This window comes from Paramisgurnus dabryanus, chromosome 5, assembly GCF_030506205.2.
Source record: "Paramisgurnus dabryanus chromosome 5, PD_genome_1.1, whole genome shotgun sequence".
NCBI lineage: Eukaryota > Metazoa > Chordata > Actinopteri > Cypriniformes > Cobitidae > Paramisgurnus > Paramisgurnus dabryanus.
The window spans coordinates 23625840-23648289 of record NC_133341.1 but is presented as its reverse complement, the minus strand read 5'-3'; the positions used below and the strand labels follow the sequence as shown (position 1 = coordinate 23648289).

The window sequence follows — 22450 nt, the reverse complement described above, 5'->3', positions numbered from 1 at the left end:
TCTACTTGAATGACTGAATAGCAAGACTGAACCTGCAATCTTTTTATTATTGGCAAGCTGCAAGAGTCTAAAGCATTTGATCAGACGTAGCATAAAACAGATTTTTTTTTAAAAAGTAGTCTTTATATCTGTTGTTATTTTATCTGTATAATCACATATTACCAAAAATATGTAGCAATTGCAAACTGGATGAGACTGAAACAAACTAGAGGTTGTCTTGAAATTTTACAGATAACTTAAAAAAAAAACCTTACCTTTATCCATACATTACATTCACAAATTGAATTGAGAATATTAAATCAACAAAGGTTACTGACTATATAGATATAAAAAAAGTACCTGCCAGTATGTGAGTCAGTGTTTTTTTAATACAAAATATTTACATTTAAGCAAACCGTGACAGCTCGTCAAAAATAACTTTTGACCTGCTGGCTTATTTTGATTAAAAGATGCATTTACAATAAACATTATGGTTAAAATCCAGATTTTGACCAAAATACAGTAAGTATTAGGATGGCATGGAATCATTACTTTGTTTTTATAATAATATATGATAACCACTTTTATTATCACAAAATACATCTAGTGGCAAGAGAGCACAACAAAACCTCAAATCTAATTCTGCATTCTTAAAAGCAAATAGCACAATGAGTGATTCAAAGAGATCTGAATATCAGGGGCATTTAAACTTCATGTTCGCCTTCACGAGAGTGTATTTAAAGAAATATGTTTGTATTGCATCTACAGAGTTTCAAAGTGCACAACTGTAATATATCCTGTTGTAATGTTTTAGGACTCTTATAAAACATTTTGGTGTTATAGGGAACAATTCAAATGAGAATATACAATGTGCTTCTCTATAGCAGCACCACATTGCTTTTAAGTAGGAACACTAGTAGGGCATGGTTTAATTCACTCTACTGCTAATAAATACAAACATTACCCACTAGCACATTACTTACTAAAGCATCTTCAGTCTTTTCTGTATCACACTTGGTCTCTCTGAGAGTCAAGCAGATGTTTAATTTTATTGGTTGATCAGTCATCATTCACTATCCCGATTGTACAAAAATGTGTTTTTAATTGCATTGATATGAATTGTACTGTGGCAGTCACAGTAACATGAAAAATGACCACTGAGAGGCTCCACTGAGCCAATGCAGGAAGCAGCTAATTCATGGACATGACAATTAAAATACACCTTCATGGATTTAAAGCCTCTTTTTTTGAAGGTTTGTGTCAGGCGATAACACCATGCCAGCATCTTCCAACAAAAATGGCCTAATTGTTTTTTGTTTTCAAAGAAGGTAGATGCTTGTCTAAAATGAGATGAGTTTCGGCTATCATTGCCTATGCAAGGTGTGAGGAGCATTCAGATAGGTGTCCAATAGTAATCCAATCAGCTCCTGTGATATGTGAACGTCAACAACTTCCTTTGCCCAACGTGGTATTAATGTACTCAAGTAATGTAAGCTGGACAATCAGAAAATTCATTTCATATAAATGTTTATATCATTCAAATGTTGCAGCAGTCTCCTCTTCTTTGTACGCGACTTCCTTTATGTTTTCTAGGCCAGCAGGGGATGGTGTAAGAGGCGAGCGTCTTTGATATGACCTCGTTATAAACAGGACTCATGTAATGCTGGGAGGAGGGGAAAGTGCATTTTGTGAAGGGGCTGTACAGAATAAAAAGAACCTGATTTTGCTTTGGAAGATAAAGTGGGCGGCACTTGGCTACTCATCTTTGAGGTGAACTTCAGAGAGAACACGACAAGTCGCTTGTCCCGTTCTCCCCTTCTCCTGTGCAAGTCTGTTTAAGAGTCAGGTGAAGATATACAGTATGTCACTGGGCTGCACACAAACACACACACACACACACACACACACACACACACACACACGCTCGGAGAGTTTCAAACAGTGCAGGTTTTTATGACCTCTGTGGCCATACAAGGAGCCATCGGAAGGCTTTGTTGAGTCCATGTACAGGGATCATTTTTTATAATTCATTTCTTCAAAAGATCTCAGGACACTGACTCCAGTCCTGTCTTTCTTTGGCCTCCCAGTAACCTCCCTTATAAACATAGATGGTTTCTCCTGTCCTTTCATCCGTCCTCTGCTGGAACCACAGAGGCTTGTAGCCTTCATATTCTTGTCCTGAAAACATAACAACACTAAATTAGACATTTTCATGTAAAAAATGTAAGCGAATTCGTGCTTAAAACAAGCAAAAAAATCTGCCAATGGAATAAGAAAATTTTTCTTCAATTAAGTGTTCAAAAATAATTTCAAGACAATTTTCTTATTCCATTGGCAGATTTTTTTGGTTGTTTTAAGCATGAATTCGCTTACATTTTATATTTTTTTGTCTAAAAACTAGACTTATTTTCCTAGGTCATTTTGCTCATCAAGAAAATACCTCTTAATTTAAGAATTTTTAGATATTTTTACTGACAACAAAACAAAAATACTAAGTAAGAAAGTCATTTTTTGCAGTATATGCAAAATGGGCAGATATACGTTTTATGCAACACAATATTTGATTAATTTATTTGTGTTCATGGACACGATTTTTGTGCCACTCAGCACAAATTTCTAGAAAAAGTTTTTCGTGTGCTTGGCAAGACTTTCTTTTACATGTCATTTTATGTATTGGTTTCTCATTGTTTTTTTATATTTTTGAATCATTGTCGCTTGGGGTTGGGGTAAGATTTGGGGTTTGGGTTAGGATGTAATTTTATGTATTGGTTTTTACATGTGATTCTTCTGATTTTAAAACTATTTTCACTTGGGGTTGGATTTGGGGTTTGGGTTAGGATGTCAGAAAGTCGTTTTAACCCCAACCCCAAGCAACAATGGTAAAAAAATAGAAAAAAACAATAAGAAAACAAAATGTATTTATAGAAATCCGTGCTGAGTGGCACAAAAAAGACAAAAAAGCAGATAATCATGTCCATGAACATAAATAAATAAATCAAATATTTCATGACTATAACACGACTTTCCATGAGATTGTGTTGGTTTCATGTATTAATAAAATGACTAGATGAAGGCCTAACAAGTAATAATAACAATAAATTTATAAAATACTATTGATAAAAGAGATGAAAATAAATGTTTTTCAAGTAAAACATTTTAAATGTGCTACCTGTATTTAATTTTTGAAATATTTTCCTCAAATCTTAGGGGTACTTCAAGTAAAAACATTTTGGTCAAGGGGGTTCAGCTGACAAATTTTTTTAAAACCCCTGATTTACAGTGTATAGGTGATGCCAGAGTTAATCTGATATGCTTCCCAAGTCTTCATGATCAGGGTACCTTTAAAACTTGAATCTTTGCTTTCTGCTCACCTTCATCTATTGCCTCTGAAGCCTCTGCCTCTCTCCTCCTCCGTGTGGCTCTCTGCTTCTCTTCCAGTCTCTGTTTCTCCGCGTTAGCCTCATCCCATCGTCCCTCTTCCATAAGTCGCTGGTCCGGCCTTAGCCTGCTGTCTGTCACGCACACATCTTCCTCTTCCTCATTCAGCGTCAAAGCCAGAGAGGAGAAATAGTACATGTTCTCAGCGTTCTCTCTTAGAAAATGAAAGAAAGAGAGATTCAAGTCAAAGAACAAACCAATCATCAACACTAGTTTGATAACTCTGTAGGTTGATTGTTTGTTTCCCTTAGTGGTCACAATTAATTTGATTGATAGGTAGTTTGCTAGGTGGTTAGTTCATCTGATAGATAGGGGAGCAATTCAGTAGTTTGTTCAGTTGGTAGTTTGTGTTGTAGGCTAGTAGTGGGAATTGTTAGATAGGTTGGTTTGTCAGTCAGGGTTTGTTTGTTTAATCTAGCCGGGTAGTTGTAGCCGGTAGTAAGTAGTTCATTTAATTAATTTTTTTAGATGGGAGGTAGGCAAGCAGTTCAGCAGTTAGTTTGGCTGGTAGTCAGTTTGGTAGGCTAGAATTTTGTCTAATGGGTAAGCAGGCCCTTAGTTTAATAGTTAGTTCAGATGGTAGTTTGTATGGTAGGCTGGAAGTGGGAACTGTTAGTAGATGGGTTGGTTGGTCAGTAAGGGTTGGTTGGTTGGTTAGTTAGCAGGATCAGGCAGTAAGTAGTTTGTTTTATTTGTTAGTTTTTTTCTAAATGGTAGGTAGCTTAGCAGTTCAGCAGTAAGTTCAACGAGTAGTTAGTTTGGTAGGCTAGTATTTTGTCTAATAGGTAAGGTCCACAGTTGAATAGTTAGTTCAGATGGTAGTTTGGGTGGCAGTGGGAATTGTCAGCAGATAGGTTGGTTGGTTGGTTGGTTAGTTTAGTCAGTTAGCAGGATCAGGCAGAAAGAAGTTTTTTTTTTTTTTGGTTTTTCTATATGGTAGGTAGGCAAGCAGTTCAGCAGTTAGTTCAGCCAGTAGTTTGTTTGGAAGGCTAGTATTTTCTCTAATGGGTAAGCAGGTCCTTAGTTCAATAGTTAGTTATGATGGTAGTTTGTATGATAGGCTTGTAGTGGTAACTGTTAGTAGATAAGATGGTTGGTCAGTAAGGGTTGGTTGGTTGGTTGGTTATTTTAATCAGTAAGAAGGATCAGGCAGTAAGTAGTTTGTTTTATTTGTTTGGTTGTTGGCAGTTCAGCAGTTAGTTCAATGGGTATTTAGTTTGGTAGGCTAGTATTTAATCTAATAGGTAGGTACGTCCACAGTTCAATAGTTAGTTTAGATGGTATTTTTATGGTAAGCTGGTAGTGGGAATTGTTAGTAGATAGGTTGGTTGGTCGGTTAGGGTTGGCTAATTAGTTTAGTCAAGTAGCAGGATCAGGCATTAAGCAGTTTGTTTCATTTGTTCGTAGTTAGTAGTTAAGATGGTTGGTCAGTAAGGGTTGGTTGGTTATTTTTTATCAGTAAGAAGGATCAGGCAGTAAGTAGTTTGTTTTATTTGTTTGGTTGTTTCTAGATGGTAGGTAGCCTAGCAGTTCAGCAGTTAGTTGAACAAGTAGTTAATTTGGTAGGTCCACGGTTGAATTAGGAGTTAGTTCAGGTGATAGTTTGGGCGGTAGGCTGGTAGTAGGAATTGTTAGCAGATAGGTTGGTTGGTAAATTTAGTCAGTTAGCAGAATCAGGCAGTAAGTAGTTTGCTTCATCTGTTGGTTTTTCTAGATGGTAGGTAGGCAAGCAGTTCAGCAGTTAGTTCAGCCGGTAGTTCGTTTGGTAGGCTACTTTATCTGATGTGTAGGTAGGTCTGCAGTTCAATAGTTAGCTTTTTTAATAGGCTGGTTGTTTTTGTCTGATAGGTAGGTAGGTTACTTCAGTTTAGTAGGTTGGTAATTAAGTTTATTGATTTAGCTAGTTTAGTAATTAGTTCAGTTAATAAAGGAGTCATAAGTCGGTAGGTAGGTAAGTTGGTACTTCAGTGGCTTTTTTATTAGTTTATTCAGTAAGTAGTTTAATTTGTTTGGTATGTACACTCTCAGAAGAAAATGGTACAAAAGCTATCACTCGTACGGTACACTTTAAATGGTCCAAATATGTACCATTTAGACACAGATATGTATATATTTAGTACAAATATCTACCTCTGAGGTACTAATATGCACCCTTTAGGTACAAAGGACAGCCATAGTGACAACTCTGGTACCATTATTTTGGAGATGTAGGTAGGTAGCAGAACACAGATCTTAGCACTGTTGAGTGTGTTGTATTTGAGGATTTGAAGGTTTTTCTTACGGTAGAGGGTATTTCTTCCACAGTAGTTTGGGTGGAAGTGTTTGATAGACAGTCTTCTGCTTCCCCTCTGAGCTGCTACTTCCTCTGCTGCTCTGTACAATCTTGGCACTCTCCATCTTATCGTCCCATGTACCTGACAGGATGTAGTGGGCCTGGCTATCGCTGTCCATCACCACCCCTGTGACCTTACGGTTTGACAACAAGGAGAACAAGGATAACAAGCTCTGGGGTTGAACTACAAAAGCATGAAGACATAGAGAGAGAGGGCAGAACAGGGCAAAAAGATGATTTATGGGTAATAAAATACCCTTCCTCTCAGAATAACTCAAACAAATCAGAATTCATAAAGACTAGCTGTGCCAGATTAATGGCACAATGAAGAGACAGAAAGAGAGACTGTATTTATTGTCTCAGTTCTTTGTATGCAGTTAAGCTACAAATAGTACAAAAATTCAACTTGAAAGTAAACTTTTAAAATACCTTTCGTGGGACTTCCCTTGAGAAGTAGCTATAGGGGGAAAACTTGAGCTGACAGGTTGCTTTGGTCCTGTGGTTGACTATATCAATATCTCCTGACTGAAAAACAGCGAGATACAAGTGAGAACATGGACGCCTTAACTCTTTCCCCGCCAGCTTCGCGTCGTGGCCGCATCACCACCTCCGGTGTGCATTATTTTTCTAATTATTATTCAAGTATTCCTTACTGCACACAAAATGTCTTTTAAAAATGGAGCGAAAATATCAAATTCATACATCTTTCTATTAAATAAGTGGTTTTATAATATTTGAAATCCTACCTGATCAATCCACAGTTTGCCCACGATGATGTTGTGTACGGTAGAGGTGACTTTTCGCCACACATAGTGGTTTCCACTTGCGTGAAACTCCAGGTGAATTTCACCTGGTTGGATATCGAGAACATCATTATGTGTGTCTGATGTTTTGAATAAGAGTTTAAAATGTTCTTTACATTATGAAGGATGATTTTAGATGGAAAACAGTAAATTACTAATAATGAATTTAGCTTGGTTTTCACAGATATGGTCACATATGTCATGCCAATAACACTCACCCAGCGGCATGATGGAGAGGTATTTGCCACGGAATTTGCTAGCGATGGTGATTTCCTGCCACAGGGTCCAGCCTCGCTGTGACATCACATGATGAGCGGCTGCCGGCGGATGATGACTGACCTGAGAAAGACAATCCGTGCTTCATATAAAATACACTAGGGGGTGCTGTCTCTTCATTGCACAGGAATTTAATTGAATTAATTCTCACATTCACCTTCAAACAAACAATCTTGTATTCTGTATGACAGGCATGTGAAATGATGGGTGAAAGTGACCTTGTTGCACTACTAATATCATTGGCTCCTTTACGATGAATGTTTTTGATAAAAATGTGGTATTATAAATAAAATGATACATGATTGTTTGTTTTTCGATTCAATTTTATTTCTATAGTGCTTTTCACTACAGTATGAGCAGAACATGGTTTAGCACAAAACAGTAGAGACATGAAAAAACACAACTGCAATACATAAAACTGTCCAATATATCATCCAATACAATGTCTTAATATATGTTAGCCTCTACTAGTAAGCAAGCTAAAGGCTTTTTTAAACTCTGCTTGTGAAAACTCAGCTAAAGTCTTTTTTGTGCTTTACTGTTTTCTACATAAAATCATCCTACATAATATAAAGAAATTTCTGTATAAAATAACCTAAATATCTTTAATATTGACTGAGTAAGGTCATCGATTGAAATCATAATAAAATTAATAGGTGAAATCAAACTTTCATGCTCATTATCTCAGAATTACATTTTTTGGACTTTGGATTTTAGTTTTCACAGACAGGGTCATAAACAATTTCAAATAAAGTTTTTCTGAATTGCTAAAACACTAAATCCAATTCTCAACAACTCAAAATTGTTCACACTTTTATCTAATGGTATTTTTTACCAATTGTATGGATTGTAAACAGTCTGAGAGGCAGAGGAAGAGGATGATGAAGAGTAGGACACCAGAGACAATGCAACTGGCATATTTTGAAGTTGGACTGCTGAATTTTTTCAAAAAAGTGCTGCTTACAGTAATATTGAAACCTATTACTTGCAGTACTTACAGTAAAGTATTCACTGTATTCACTAAACTTAACTTGTGATTACAGTAATAGAGATTTTTAACAGTATTTGTCGATGTCCTGGAAGTTGTGTTTTCCATATTTTAACTCTTTCCCTGCCATTGGCGAGTTATTTCGTCAATTACAGTTTTTCTTAATTGCTAAAACACATTTTTCGAAACCATCACTCATTTTCTCAAAACCTTAAAAACAAATCCAAATTTTCTAACAAAATTCACAGACTCTTCTAGCAAAATCGAACAATTCCTCCAAAACCATTTCACCTGTACTCAAAATCAAACTAAGCTTTCAAATCATACACACATAAGTCTAGAATATAAAACACACAGTGCATATAGTGAATACTTTATTGTAAGTACTGCAAGTAATCAGTTTTCAATATTACTGTAAGAAGCAATTATATTTTGTAGAAGTCAGCAATGCAATTGCAACTTTTGCCAATTGCAAAATTGGTTAAAAATACCATTAGAAAAAAAGTGTGTAGAATTTTGAGTTGTTGTGTTTGCTTGAAGGCAACAAAGTTGTGTTCAACTTTTGCCTGACTGCATACAAAACAAGTGCATTGCAGTGTAAAATCTGTGTTTAAGTGAAAAGTTTATGTTTAGAGCTTTGCAAAAAGGGTGCATTACAGTTTTTTACGATTGCTTACACACAAAAACTTGTGACACGATTTTTGAAACCTCTCACTCAAAGTGCAAAACTACATGCCAAATCTTCAAAACCATAAGCTATTTCTCAACTTTTGACTTTTTTCAAAACACTACACACAATTCTCTACCTAAAACACAAAGATCTATGAGCAAGTGACTTGCTTTCCTTTTCCAAACACAACCAATCAAAATGCTACACTTATTCACCAGGTCACACAGACACACTCCTCACATGTGGAGTGATCAGCTTAACTGATCACTAACCAATCACTGCTTTACTTTACAGTAGTATAGATAGGCCTATAAATAGGTCAAAGGTCAGATTACCTGTTTTGCCAATCTGCACCCCACCCCCCTGCCAATTCCTGGACTGGGACACCACACACAATTTACTGTATTATACTGTAAAGAAAATACTTTTGGTTTACATGTTTATAGTTTTGTTGTATGCTAATAACCGGCAGAACCGCTTAATCTCCGCTAAATCTCCATTTCCGTTCTCCCAAGGGTTTTTCCCTCCTAGGACTTATTTTTCCTCGGATAAAAGCCCGGGGTTTTTTTTTCTCCTAGGGGGTTTTTTCACCCCGGGGAGGCAGCCTTTTTGGGCTTTACCTAGCTTCCTCTTCTATACGTTGCTTTAGTAATACGTGCAATTATAATATTGAGTCATAGCCGCAGCAAATTTAACTGCTCATGCTATCATGTATTCTGTTGTGCTATCTGTCGTTTTCTGTGCTTTTCACTGCTTCTATTTATGTAAAGCTGCTTTGAAACAATTGACTTTTGTGAAAAGCGCTATATAAATAAAATTGAATTGAATTGAATTGAATAATGTATACAACGGTAATGTTTGGCCAAATAAATATTTTCTGTTTCTACATTGGCGTTTCCGATGTGCGCTTGCCATTTGATTCAAATGCTTCATTTTGACATGTGTTTATGACATTTTTAATGCAGTGTTGCATTTTGAAGGAGATTTGAGCTACTTAGTTTTGAGAATTGTTTGTAGAGTTTTAAAAAAAGGAGACTTAGTTTTGAAAACGTGTGTTAGCAATTAGTAAAAACTGTAATTGACAAATGGGTTTAGGCCACGACTAGCCATGACTTTGTTGCAGAGATTGGGGTTTAGTGTTCAAGCAATTCAGAAAAACTGTTACTCTTTCCCCGTCATTGACGAGTTATCTCATCAATAAAGAGAAAACATTTCCATGAAAAGTTTTTATGGTAATCTGTTATTATCCACTAAATGGCACTTTTACACAATTTATAAAACAACTGAAGCAAAAACAAATTCAACAACAGTTTAAACTCTGTGTATGTTTTGATCTTCGTTCTGAATCTGACCTCTGACAAAATTAATTTACAAAAATTTTGTATTTTTGAAGAAATACACTGTACTACACTGTACACATATTGGAGAGGTTATAAAAAGAAAACAAATGAAGATAGGATAAAATATGGTACAGGTGAAATGGGAATTGAATTTGAAGGAATTTTTCAATTTTGCTAGAAGATTTTTGTTTAAGGTTTTGAGAAAATGAGTGCTGGTTTGAAGAAATATGTTTTAGCATTTCAGAAAAACTGTAAAGTCACTATTTATTAAAAAAAAACAGATGCACAGTGTTTTCTCAATAGCAATGCAAGCATTATTGTATTGTGACTCTGACCTGTTCGCACAGAGAACGGTAGCCGAATTCTTCCAGACGGTCCAGTTCGTAGGTCTCTCCCAACAGAGGGTTGAAGGGCTTTGCTGTTCGATGCACTGTGGTGGAGTAGGAGGAGACTGAGAAGGCTGCGACAAGGCACATCTGCTCCAGGGAGTTCTCACAGCGTGCTGCTTTATCCAGGAGCTCGTGGTACTCCAGATCCTCAGTCAAACGTTGAAGCATGGACAGCGGCTCATTAAAGTTCACCTACACACACACACACAGAAAGAGAGAAACCGTGGTTACATCCCAATTCACATTCTTCTATTACACTGTAGAAGTATACACTTCATTAAAGGTACATACTTATAATACTGTATGATGTCAATATTAACATCATATATTAATGCATATGGGATAAATGCACACCGCATAAGAACTCTGATTCAGAGAGGTGTGTGTGACTCACAGGCATCGGGATCTTTGAAAGCTCTTTGCCAATACAATTCTTCATGATGCTCCATAGATTGAGCGAATAGTTGGGCTTCTCTGGTATGCAGCTCCGCCTCTTCCTGTGAGGCTGCAGCTGTTTTCCAGAAAAATCATTACTGCTCACAGAACACTGGAAGAGAGAGAGAGAGAGAGAGAGAGAGAGAGAGAGACATCTAAAATTAGTCATGTGTTTGTGCTGAGAGGAGACCTGCAAAAGGCCGGACCGCCCTTGAGGAATGCAACACATAAACAGATGACTGAAGCTTCGTATGTCTCAGAAGGAGAGACAGCGACAAATGAAAAGATATGAGCAGATATCAGTTAATTAAGAGTCAGTTAACCGAAACAAACACAACAGCTGTGAGCTGAAGAAGAACAGACACAGCCAGAGGAAACATTCACAGTCATGCAGAGATATCTGGTCCTGAACCATATGAGATACAGTGGGCTCGGAAAATGTATGTGCAGTAATCAGTTTTTTTATTTAATAAATCTTTTAACTACAAATCAAATCAGAATAAAAAATTGAGTGACTTTGAGACTTTTGAGAAATTTGCTATGTTCTTCTGCCTTAATGGTAGTATGCACTGAAGCTGGGATGAACTTCCAGGTGTGGGTCCTTTAATGGAAGCAAGAAAATGTTGCTTTTTGTTACCATGTCCTACAGATTTTAGCTCCAACCCTGATAAAATCTCTACCTATGGTTTTCAAGTGACTCTTTAGAGCTTTATTAGTTGTTTAGGTGTGCTTGATTAGAGCTAAATTCTGCAGGACTTCAGCACTCCAGGACCGACGTTGCCTACCCCTGTCCTAGACTGCCAATGTGGTTCTCAGAATGTTGTACAGTATGTGACCTCGTTTTTTGATTTTGTTTCATGTATAAGTACTCACATTGTCCTCCTGGTTCCATTCACTGGGATGTCCTCCACTAGCACCACTGAGATTACTCTGAGAACGTCTGCACCAACAAGAAAAAGAGAGGGATGCATGAAGCATGATGCAGTAACATAAACAAAACAGTACCTGCAGATGCTAGTGAAGCAGGCTCTTAACCAATAAACAAGAGCAGCTTAACAATGACAATGAAATTTTGAAAATTGTAACATCTCTCCTCTAAATCATGTTGAATCACCACACAGCTACTGTGAGATATTGCAATTTCCTATGGATTCTGATCATCCTAAAACTACATACTACAATCTAAAAATGACTGGATTATTTTTAAGCCATGTAGAGGAAAAAATAGGACACAATGGTGGGTTAAAATTGACCCAATACTGGGTTGTTTTAACCTGTGGTTGCATAACACCACTGTAAAAAAAAGCTGTAATTATGCATCTGGTTACCAGTAACTTACTGTAGATTTAAATGTATGTTATTACTGGCAACAAGTTAAATGAACATTAAACATTAAGTCTTTGTCTTTACAGAATTAAATTATATAATAACAGCCTCATGCAAAGCATTCTGGGAACCAGAAATCCTCATGAACCATTTTCTGTTTTTTTCTTCAGATTTTGCCTCCCAGAATGCTTTGCATTCAACACACTGATGTCAGTAAATAACATAAATTTAATTCTACAGTAAATTACTGGCAACCAGCTGCCAGTAATGCTGTAATTTCTACAGAATTTTTTTTTTTACAATCAACAACCCAACATTGGGTCATTTTTAACCCAGCATGTGTAACTTTTGTCCAATATTTACGCATTATGGGTAAAAATAACCCAGCCATTTTTAGAGTGTAACAATAACCATAACATCATCTGTAAAATGTTTGAATGCTATTGCTTATATAAAAAATATATAAACAAAATTATTTTGTGAATGTATATTTTTAACTAAACATTGTCATAAACATACAATTAATGAGTTAGAAACATACCAGTATACAGTTTTAACACTTCAACACATTGACCTGGGATCATCCAACACCATTTATTTATTTATTTATTTTTTAAATAAACCTCCCTTTTAGTATTCCTCAATCTATTTGTATCAACACGGTATCAAGAAAAACGTAAAATATCATTAAAAAAATATATATATATATTCTATTGAATTTATTATAAAAAATGCATAAGGTAGCTTGTGACCCAACGTACGTGAAAATTATACGTAATAAAATTATGTTTAATGACAAAAATCTTTTTTATGATTATTTTTACTATGGTGACTGAAATGATTTGTTACAGTGCTTTGACTTATTAGTGCATAATTTAAGAGTTGTATATATTTTTGCATGTGTTAATTGACAAATTAAATGTTAAATACAATAAAATATGCTTTATTTTATTATTTGTAATATAATTTATGAAATTGATAATAACATGAGGATAAATAAATATTGAAATGTTTCAGGTGAATAATTTCTTCAAATTTCGAATGGCAACCTCACACGTATCTTGATGTACTGTAGTACTTAGGGATGAATATGATCTGGATAAATACACTAGATGAATATGATCCAATGCAAATCATAAGTTTCATACACTGCAAAAAAGTTGGTTTAACTTAAAAAATATATTTAAAAAATATTGTTGCCTTAAAATTTTAAGTTAATTTATGCTAAACATATTAGTTGACAACAATTTTTACACAATGTTTTGTAGTTAACTAATATTTTTAGGTGGAATTAACTCAACATTTTAAGACAACCAGCCCTAAGACCAGGTAGAGTCCATGTGAGCTGACCTGTGTTGGGAGGGGTCTGTGGCAGTCACTGTGATAAAGGCAGGTGAGTCCTCCATGGCGTCAAAATACTCTGTATCCTCATCATCACTCGCCTCCTCTTTCCGCTGTCTTTCACTCACTCCTGCTCATACATAACAACACAACTCTAGTACCAAAACCTCAGTCATGACGGTTTAAGGTGTACAAGTGATGCCAGTACTGTTAAATCATCAATAATGATGATGTCATGAGGGTGGCCCAGCTTCATTATCTCACCTGTGTCGGTGGTGGGTGTGTCGGGCGTGTTAACGGCGTGTGCAGGAGCCTCTCTCCACGCTCGTTCCAGGCTGTTGTGCTGCTTGGCTAGCTGCTCAATGGTCTCCTCCAGGTGGGTGCGCTGTTCTCGCTCATGTTGAAGGACACGCTGCCATCTGCGACTGTGGCTCTCTGCCAGGTCCAGGAAATCTCGGCACGCCTGCGCAGGGACAGACAAGCCACGAGGTAAAGAACAAAACAAACACAGAGACGTGTGTATGGGTGGGGTGCTTAGAAGCTCCAGGATTGTTATTTTATCCACTGGCACATGAGGTTAATCTAAATATTGCATCATAGTCTGGGGGAATGGCTTAGTGTGAGGGAAAACAAATCCATTCATTACAGGTAATGAATCATTTATATGGAGTAGTTCTGTTGGGAATTACACATCTTAATAGATGAATGACTGCAGAACCAGCAGGAAACCATTATTGTTGTGACAAGTAATCCTTAAAGATGCATTGTGTAACTTTTAGAAGGATCTCTTGACAGAAAAGCAATATAATATATATATAACTATATTATTAGGGGTGTATAAAGACCCTACAAGTATTGTTTTTATTATCTTAGAAATGAGCCGTTTTTATCTACATACACTGCGTTTCCTCTAACATGAAAGTCGCCATTTCACTCCACCATATTTCCACAATAGCATAAACAGACAAACTGTTTTTATAGAGCACATTTTGTTATACGTTGTCTCAGATGATGACTTATTTGTCCTGTGGCGGCAACTGTCTTACTATGCATTTTGAAAGGGAGGGGTGAGCTGTGGACTGAGCCATTGGTTGCAATTCATTTTCAAGGTTAAATCATTTTTTGACCATAATATCTTCTACCTGGAAAATATTTGCATCATGTACCAATATTAAATGGAAAGATTATACCACTTTTATGTTATTAAATCAAACTTCTTGAGAATGATATGTTTTTTTTTAAATGTATGAAACCAAGATTTACAAATATTACATTTATATAAGTATCTGCATTTTTATTTTAAATATTTGCATCATCCGATCATCATTATAATTGTATAACAATTGTAGATTCTGTCTCAACATCATCCTCTTGCTGCTTTCTCCTCACTCTCTCCTCCATCATAATAATCCCGCTTCCCAATTCTCCAGGGATCCTATCATTCCTCTTGCCGCAGGCCCCCACACACATTCAACCGTTTCCTCATTATTGTTCTCCTTGCTCTCATGATGAAAACAGTCCACACAGGAAGAGGTCAGGGAAATGTCTTCCTCCATCTTCCTTACTGTTCCACTCTTTCTGTCTTTAGTTTACTGTGACACACATTGAGCCACTGAAGCCTCACATTGCTAGATATGATAGTATGTAGCTTCATCTTATTTAAACTGAAAGCAGAAGTGAGAGTTAATCTGATGACCTTTGCATGCTGAGAAACACGACAACACAGATCTATCGGTTTGCAGTCTGTCTATGGGCTGAGTCATGTTTTTCATGAGTCTTTGATTTATAATATTGAGCAACAGAGACGAGGAGACTCAGGAGAGGTTACTATAGATCACACACACACAACACAGAAGATTAAGCATGTGATTGCAACCAATGAGTCAACATTATACATGTGATATACATGCTAGGTTAACAATCTGCAAAACAGAAGAGCTCAACTCTATTTCGTCTTTATTTAATCTCATTGCAGTCAAGAAGAAACATCTGAGACATTGTATAAAGACTTTTTTCCAGTTGTTACTGTTTAAAACCTGAAAACCTAGAAATGTCAAGTTTTGCCCAACATATAGAGCAATGTTTGACAAACATAACAACCTACAGCACAACATACTGTAGCTTTCTTTAAAATAAGCATAATGTACTTCAGTGAGAGCATCCCTCTTCTCAGAGCTCATCGATCATGATAATGACAGAGACTCGACTACAGCCACAGAATCATTAAGTCACAACCAATTTTATCTTTTACAAAGCCACTGCCTCCGGGTGTCAGTCAAATCTTTACACTGTGCTTTCTTTCCATCATCTCCCATACAGTAAATTTTTTTACATTTCCATCTCCCTACTGTTGAAAAGATGTAGCAAATTTGACTGACCACTGTCTGCTGGATTTATCTGTCATGCACATAGAAAACTGAGCTTAAACTGCCAAAATGGATGCACAAAAGGTACAAAATGAGTGTCCAGATTTCTCCAGAGATTTGGAGAATTGAGATGAAAATCTATTCTTTTATTTCACTTGTAGACCTAATGTATTGTAATTTTGAGTGGTTTCCAGGATGGGGCATATCCCAAACTAAAATGCATGTTTAACCTGCCATATTTTAAAAACATCTTGCCCTGATATATCAGTGGCATTGTTTTGTCTCAAGATGCACATCGGAATTGTTTTCTTGTAAGGTATGTTTGTAAAAACTACTTTAATTACATAATATATCCAAGCACTAGTCCTGGCTTAACCTAAACCCTGTCCAGGAAAACGTCCCTCAATGTACAGATATTTCATTTTGGAGGGTTAATGCAAGAAATACTACACATATGTATGCATTGTCGTTGAGTTGAGTTCTGAAGAAAAACTCATTTAACAATGAACTTACACACCAATAAAGTTGAATTGATCCATTGCACATCAGCAATATTCAGAACAGCATTTATACTAGAAGACTTTAACTTTGAATTATAAGAAGTATTGTTTAATCTTAAAATAAAGTTTAATACACTCGCTGAAATTAATTTTACAATTTGTACATTTGGTGCTTCTCAAATGTTTCTTTTGAAAGATGCACAGATCATAAAGATGCAGGGAATTGCAACAGTCTATCAACTCCTGACATAGTGCTTTCATAAATTTATATTCTCAGACACAGATAAAAAATAATAAATGCTTTGCACTCACCGGGACTTTAACAGCACTGACAGCCTGGAGGTTTGATACGAGAGAGGATCCTCAGTCGTGCACTCGGCATGTGACTGCGGCTTCCTCACACGTACATGAAACTATAGCTCTTTTAACATTGGCAACACTTCCACATTTTTTCGCTGAGTGAGGTTCTGGGCCCCAGACTGCTCGTGACCTCGTGAATTTTAAATAGTCGTGTAGGGGAGCCATGTGATTCTGTATGCAAAGCTGAGAACAGCATGTGTCAGGTACTTCATTCAATGTTTGGTTGTAGCGAAATGTTCAGATTTTTTATGGCTAGCTAGCGGTATTAACTTCTTTTTATTTTGTAAAAAAATCAACATTCACTACACAACATACATGCATTTAAAAGCTATAGTCCTGTACTACGGTTAAGAACTAATAAATGCACTGGCTTTTGGATAATGACATCTAGTGCACCCCAACCTAGCCACCACACTAGTCTGTTGCCATTATTACATTTACAGCAAATCACAGAAATTAAACAAATAGATATGTATAATAAAGGCTATGTCTCGCCCACGCTGCTGGCCGATTAAGTGGAACATCCGCATTTGGCGGCCATCTTACCATAGGGCGCTCGCTCACTCGTGGCATTGTGTTTTAATGGTGAATGTACTTTTAAAGGCTCTCTAAGCGAATCTGCGAGACGTTAGTTATTGTTGACGTTTGAAACTGTTTTCAAACAGACGGAGCGTAGCTAACCCCTCCCCCTCCCTTCCGTGCTTTCATGAACGCGCCCAACCCCCACCCCCAAATCCTTCTTGTCGTTTATTGGCTGGAATACTTTGTTTTGTTTTGTGATGCTAGGTTTGGCCACTTGTTGTTATTGCCGTTTGTGAAGCCTGGGCTGTCTACAGAGATCACGTTTTTTACAGTTTGATCAGCGGACAGGCAGCAAGCAGATAGTGAGGAGATGTTTCCGGTATGTAACAAAAAATGTTTTATGGTCTAAAACTCTTCAATTCGCTTAGAGCGCCTTTAAATGACCATAACTTTCTTAATTTTCTACCGACTTTCAAACAGTTTGGTTTGTTATAAACGTCAAAGATGACACCTCATACTTATACAAAAAAAATAATTATGAAACATGTTAAAACATCAAGAATTATAGCCACGTTAATAACGTTTGTAAGAAACCAAAGCATTTAAAAATCGGTAGAAAATTGAGCAAGTTATGGTCATTTAAAAGTAGCCTGGTATAACCAGACTCCCGTACATTCATTTCATTTGTACAGAGAGTCTGGCCACGCACCATAGCAAAGCGTTACTTCCGTTAAGGAGGGTCCATTGTTGAAGTTTAAAACTATTGGATATGCCCAGAGTTACTCAGGATCTGCCAAAGCCAATCGCTAACATGTGGTCGTGACGTATATCATGCACCGAAACCGTCCGGAAACAACAAGTCAGAATAATCAGACAAACAAAACTTAGCAAACCTGGTTCTTGCTCCGGCTTTAACTTCTGTATATTCGGCAGTTTTGCAACAACGGACCGAATAGCTTTTCTCACGTCTTTCTCCGCTGCCATTACTGAACTACAACTCAAACTGACGCATGACCTCAACGTCATCGTTCTTAGCCACCCCCATCTGTTCGCTGATTGGTCCTGCAGATTTTTGCAGGAGAAAACGAAACTCTATAGAGAAATCCCAGACGTACTGCTGAAGCGAAATGAAAAATAAGCGGAAGCACGTAGGAGGGCGGAGCCAGGCTAATTTAAAAGCACATGCACCATTAAAACACAATGCTACGAGTGAGCGAGCTGCCTGTGGTAAGATGGCCGCCAGGTGATGACGTTAGAGACTCCGCCGTAACACATCTAGCCTTTATTATACATATCTATGGTATAAGTCTTTAAAGGGAGAGTTCACCCTAAAATAAAAATTCTGTCACAGTTGACCTTACCCACTGACTTCCATAACGGGAAAACAAATACTAATGTGTGCTTATACCATAATTTGTTCAACAGATGAAAGTGAATAAATGATTTTATGTGAACTATCAATAAAAAAAAGGACCACAAAGTGAAAACTTCACAGTTTACCTGATCACTCCCCTAACCACACCAATCCTCACTTCGGAAGTTTGAGCGAGAGGGGGGAGTAGTCAGGAGTGATGATGTTACTGCGCGCCGAGGTCGAAGTGCTGCAAACTAAGTGCTCTTCCGCCATACATATAGTTCTCATTTTTTATCCGCTTAAAAAATCGCCACGTTTTATTTTGTGCCACAATAATTACTTGTGTAACTACTCGTGTAACAGTCTTTAAATAGGAAAAACATGGAAGTGTTTGGTGGCTTCTAAATTCATCCCTGTTTGGATCCTAAGGAATGAATGTTGAGGTAAGAACATAGTAAAATATTGAAAAACGGTGGTGTTTTCCTTTAAGGAGCTATTGGGTACCTTTAAAGGTACAGTGAAAAGTTTTGTACCAGTAACATTTAACTGGTACAAATTTGTTTCTTAAAGGTACACAATAGGTCCAAAGGGTATGATATTGTGAAAAATGTCCCTTTTAAGGTACCACCCCAGTGAAAGAAAATGTACAGTTTTTTCTGACAATGTATTTGATTTTTAATATATAGCAGCAACAGATCAGAATTTCCTTCCTTTGTATTTCTCTCATAAGAGCAGTGGTTCAGTATAATGGTATTTAATAAGCTGGCCCCACACAACTATACAGCACTTTTTGTGTATGTATTTCTATTCAGCTGCTAATAAATGAACAAAAGAAGAATCCACACAGCTGACTAAACAGAGATCGGGCTAATGAATAAGAATCACAGCATGCAAATCTGATGATCTGGGCGTAAGATCACTCAAACACAAATCCTGGTTGCCGTCCACAGGGCTAATGGTTTATGTTAATCTCACAAAGTTCAGATTCAATTCATTAGCCTATAGTTAAAATAGATTAAGCGAGTAAAAAGAGTGGAGTGAAGAACGTGATCGTGTTTTAAATGAATGTTATACACTAAAATGGCAAGAGATCCAGATCTAGTCACTGGATTTGACAGTTTACAAGGTTCATGGTTTTAAAGGGGAATATTTAATTATGTTTTATGTTATTCAGATCCTGTAACTTCAGAAGAGCCGTAAGAAATACACTTAGGGTAATATTGAATTGATGATACAGTCTGTACATTTCACTCAGTTGAAATTCTGAGTGTCACAAACAATAAATATCATCAAAATGCCAGAGTTCACCTTAGCTTGACATTGATAAATAAGCTCAGTGAAGTCTACCAAAGTTGAAACGTGAACACACAAAACGAAATTGCTTCAAATATTGATTTTTGGCACTGAGGCTAATGATACCTGTCCAAAATTTGATTTAGGAAATCAAATATAAGAGACAGAGGACATCCACAAAACCAGGAGCTATACATAGGGCTTTATCGATCACGGAAGCGGATGTTACAGTAGTTTAACCTTTATTGATTACCAGCCAAAAACAGCAACAACTTTCGACTTTTTGACTTTAGGTTCACAATGACCATGAGATTTGAAACGTTAAGATTTAAAATCCTCCCAGACACAGATTAGGATTAGGTATTAACATGATGCAAATTGGGGGTTGAGGAAATGTCTATGTATGATAAAGAATGACTGGATAAGTGAGATAATACAGGTTCGGTTTTCACTTTGTATTAAGTGATCTCAATCACAAGCAAAGAAACACAATTATTTCCCCCCAGTCTTTCTGATTATTGCTTATTTATATTGATCATAACATCAGGGAAGGTTGAGAACATTGTTCAAATGAGTAAAAACACAAACTCATATTGATCCTGATATTTAATACACAAGTTCAGTAACTTCAACATATACTTTCTCTTTTTAAAAACAAATATCTATACAAGGAAATCAACAAGTGTTATTCTTAATTTAAAGTTGGTGAAATATTAATTGAGTTCAAACTCTTTTGTAATTTGAGATATCGAGAGATATAAAAGACAGCAGTAATGTTAGTAATTCAACATTTGTGTATTTGTGTAATGCAACTATTCACTACACAAAATTGATGTTAACATCAAATTCACTTGTTAAGACAAATTACTCTATAGTGACTTAAAGGAAAACACCACTGTTTCTTAAATATTTTACTATGTTCTTACCTCACCTTTATTCGTACATACAAATTAATACATACCCAACTTTTTTCAGTGAGTGCACTTAATCTTTGTGCAGTGCATCATGACTGTGTTAGCATTTAGCCTAGCCCCATTCATTCCTTGGGATCCAAACAGGGATGAATTTAGAAGCAACCAAATACTTCCATGTTATCCCTATTTTAAGCTTGTTACATGAGTAGTTACACGAGTAAGTATGGTGGCACAAAATAAAACGTGTTTGGTGGCTTCTAAATTCATCCCTGTTTTGATCCTAAGAAATGAATGGTGCTAGGCTAGGCTAAATGCTAACACATTCAGAGCGCGCTGTACAAAGATTCAGTGCACGCATTGAAAAAAGATAGATATGTATTAATTTGTCTAAGTTGAGGTAAGAACACAGTAAAATATTGAAAAAGGTGGTGTTTCAATTTAAGTTAACATCCATGTATAGTTATGTTCAAAAAACAGCAGTGCAACAACAGTAACATGATAAACCACTGTTATTAGTAGTAGTAATATTTCTGCATTGTACCTTATTTACTTACAGATGTAGGAGTGTAATAGAAAAACAAAAGACCCATTGGTAATTATATCCACACTACATTACTTGTTTTAAATTATTGACTTGTTTACTGAAATTGACGTGATCAAAATAATAGCAGTGTGAAGTTTCATTAGAAAATTACTTATTTTGTGAAAAAACCGCTTCTTTTTGTTCGTTGTTAAGAAAAAAGGAAAGCAAATGTTTGTTATAAAATATATCTGCAGCTGAATTTCTAAGTAAAATGAAGCGAAAATTAAAAATTGACAGGAACTGTGGATCCTGGGATGAAATACATGTTTCTAGGTGCAAGATTTGGTTAACTTGATTTTTATACAGACTTGCAGCAGTTATCAGTAACAATGGTAATGCTTCTAAATATTAATTCAATAGTTTAAAGTGAAGTTAAATCTTAAGAAATCTCTACAGAGAAAAATGTTGACACTGTTATTTTTTTGAACAGCTTAATATTCATTTTCTTTGCTTCTCTTTAAAAGCACAGACATGTAAATTTGACTGTTATTGCTTTGATTTGGAATTGAATGTGCAATGTTTTCAATACATTTGAAATAAGGAAATAAAATCTATTACTAACATTTCTGCACTATTTTCCCTTTTATTAGTATACTGTTATTTTTTGAACACAACTCTGAGTGAAAAGTGAAAATCACATGTGCACTTACATTGATCATAGCATTGGAGGTAATCCGGAAGAGGGTGGCTCTCTCATTAACAGCCTTGATCTTCTCTCCCCCTTCCAGAGGCACACGTAAGGCCTCAAGTTCACTCAGGGACCGCTGCAGCGCCGCTCCGTGCTTGGCTATCAAGTCATTACAAGTGCTCAGGTCATCCAACTTACTGGCCAGAGTCTTCAGCGTGCCCTGGATCTCACTGTTGTCTGACTGAGTCGTGGGCTCCTCGTCTGCAGAGTCATCTACACATAGAGAGAAAGAGAGATCGAATCAAACCAGAGGAACATCGATGCAGAGATTGGGACAACTTTAAAAAATATTTTAGAGTTACCCATAATACAAATACCCACAACCACACATATGGACATATACAGTTTACTAAAATAGTGCAATTGTCATTGTTTATTTAAAGGATATTGCAAAATATTCAGAGATATACAAACAGATAATCTGATTGTAGGGAAATTGATTTAAATACGTAGTTCGCAATGCTTCACAAAAGTGGGAGTTCTCGTTTCCATGGCAACAGCGATTGCTCCAATTGATAAATGCAAGGAGGATAATTTTTCTCTATAAGATGCA

The 22450-nt window shown here is 36.4% G+C and overlaps 1 protein-coding gene across 5 annotated transcripts in view; it reads right to left on the bottom strand.

The window, feature by feature from the left end:
* Positions 1 to 348: 348 nt before the first annotated feature.
* Positions 349 to 22450, bottom strand: part of osbp2b (oxysterol binding protein 2b) — a 71994-nt gene continuing 49892 nt past the window's right edge. For 4 of the 5 annotated variants that reach the window (XM_065250422.2, XM_065250420.2, XM_065250424.2 and 1 more), the window contains 12 exons: positions 21860 to 22110; positions 13582 to 13780; positions 13327 to 13447; positions 11524 to 11590; positions 10610 to 10762; positions 10162 to 10407; positions 6771 to 6891; positions 6496 to 6599; positions 6179 to 6274; positions 5699 to 5883; positions 3351 to 3571; positions 349 to 2157 (listed from right to left, as the gene is read on the bottom strand). In XM_065250422.2, coding sequence (XP_065106494.1) covers positions 2015 to 2157; positions 3351 to 3571; positions 5699 to 5883; positions 6179 to 6274; positions 6496 to 6599; positions 6771 to 6891; positions 10162 to 10407; positions 10610 to 10762; positions 11524 to 11590; positions 13327 to 13447; positions 13582 to 13780; positions 21860 to 22110 — 1907 coding nt within the window. In that variant the 3' untranslated portion in view covers positions 349 to 2014. Of the gene's footprint in view, positions 2158 to 3350; positions 3572 to 5698; positions 5934 to 6178; positions 6275 to 6495; positions 6600 to 6770; positions 6892 to 10161; positions 10408 to 10609; positions 10763 to 11523; positions 11591 to 13326; positions 13448 to 13581; positions 13781 to 21859; positions 22111 to 22450 lie in introns of those variants that run through there. The other variant, XM_065250423.2, reaches the window with a different exon arrangement.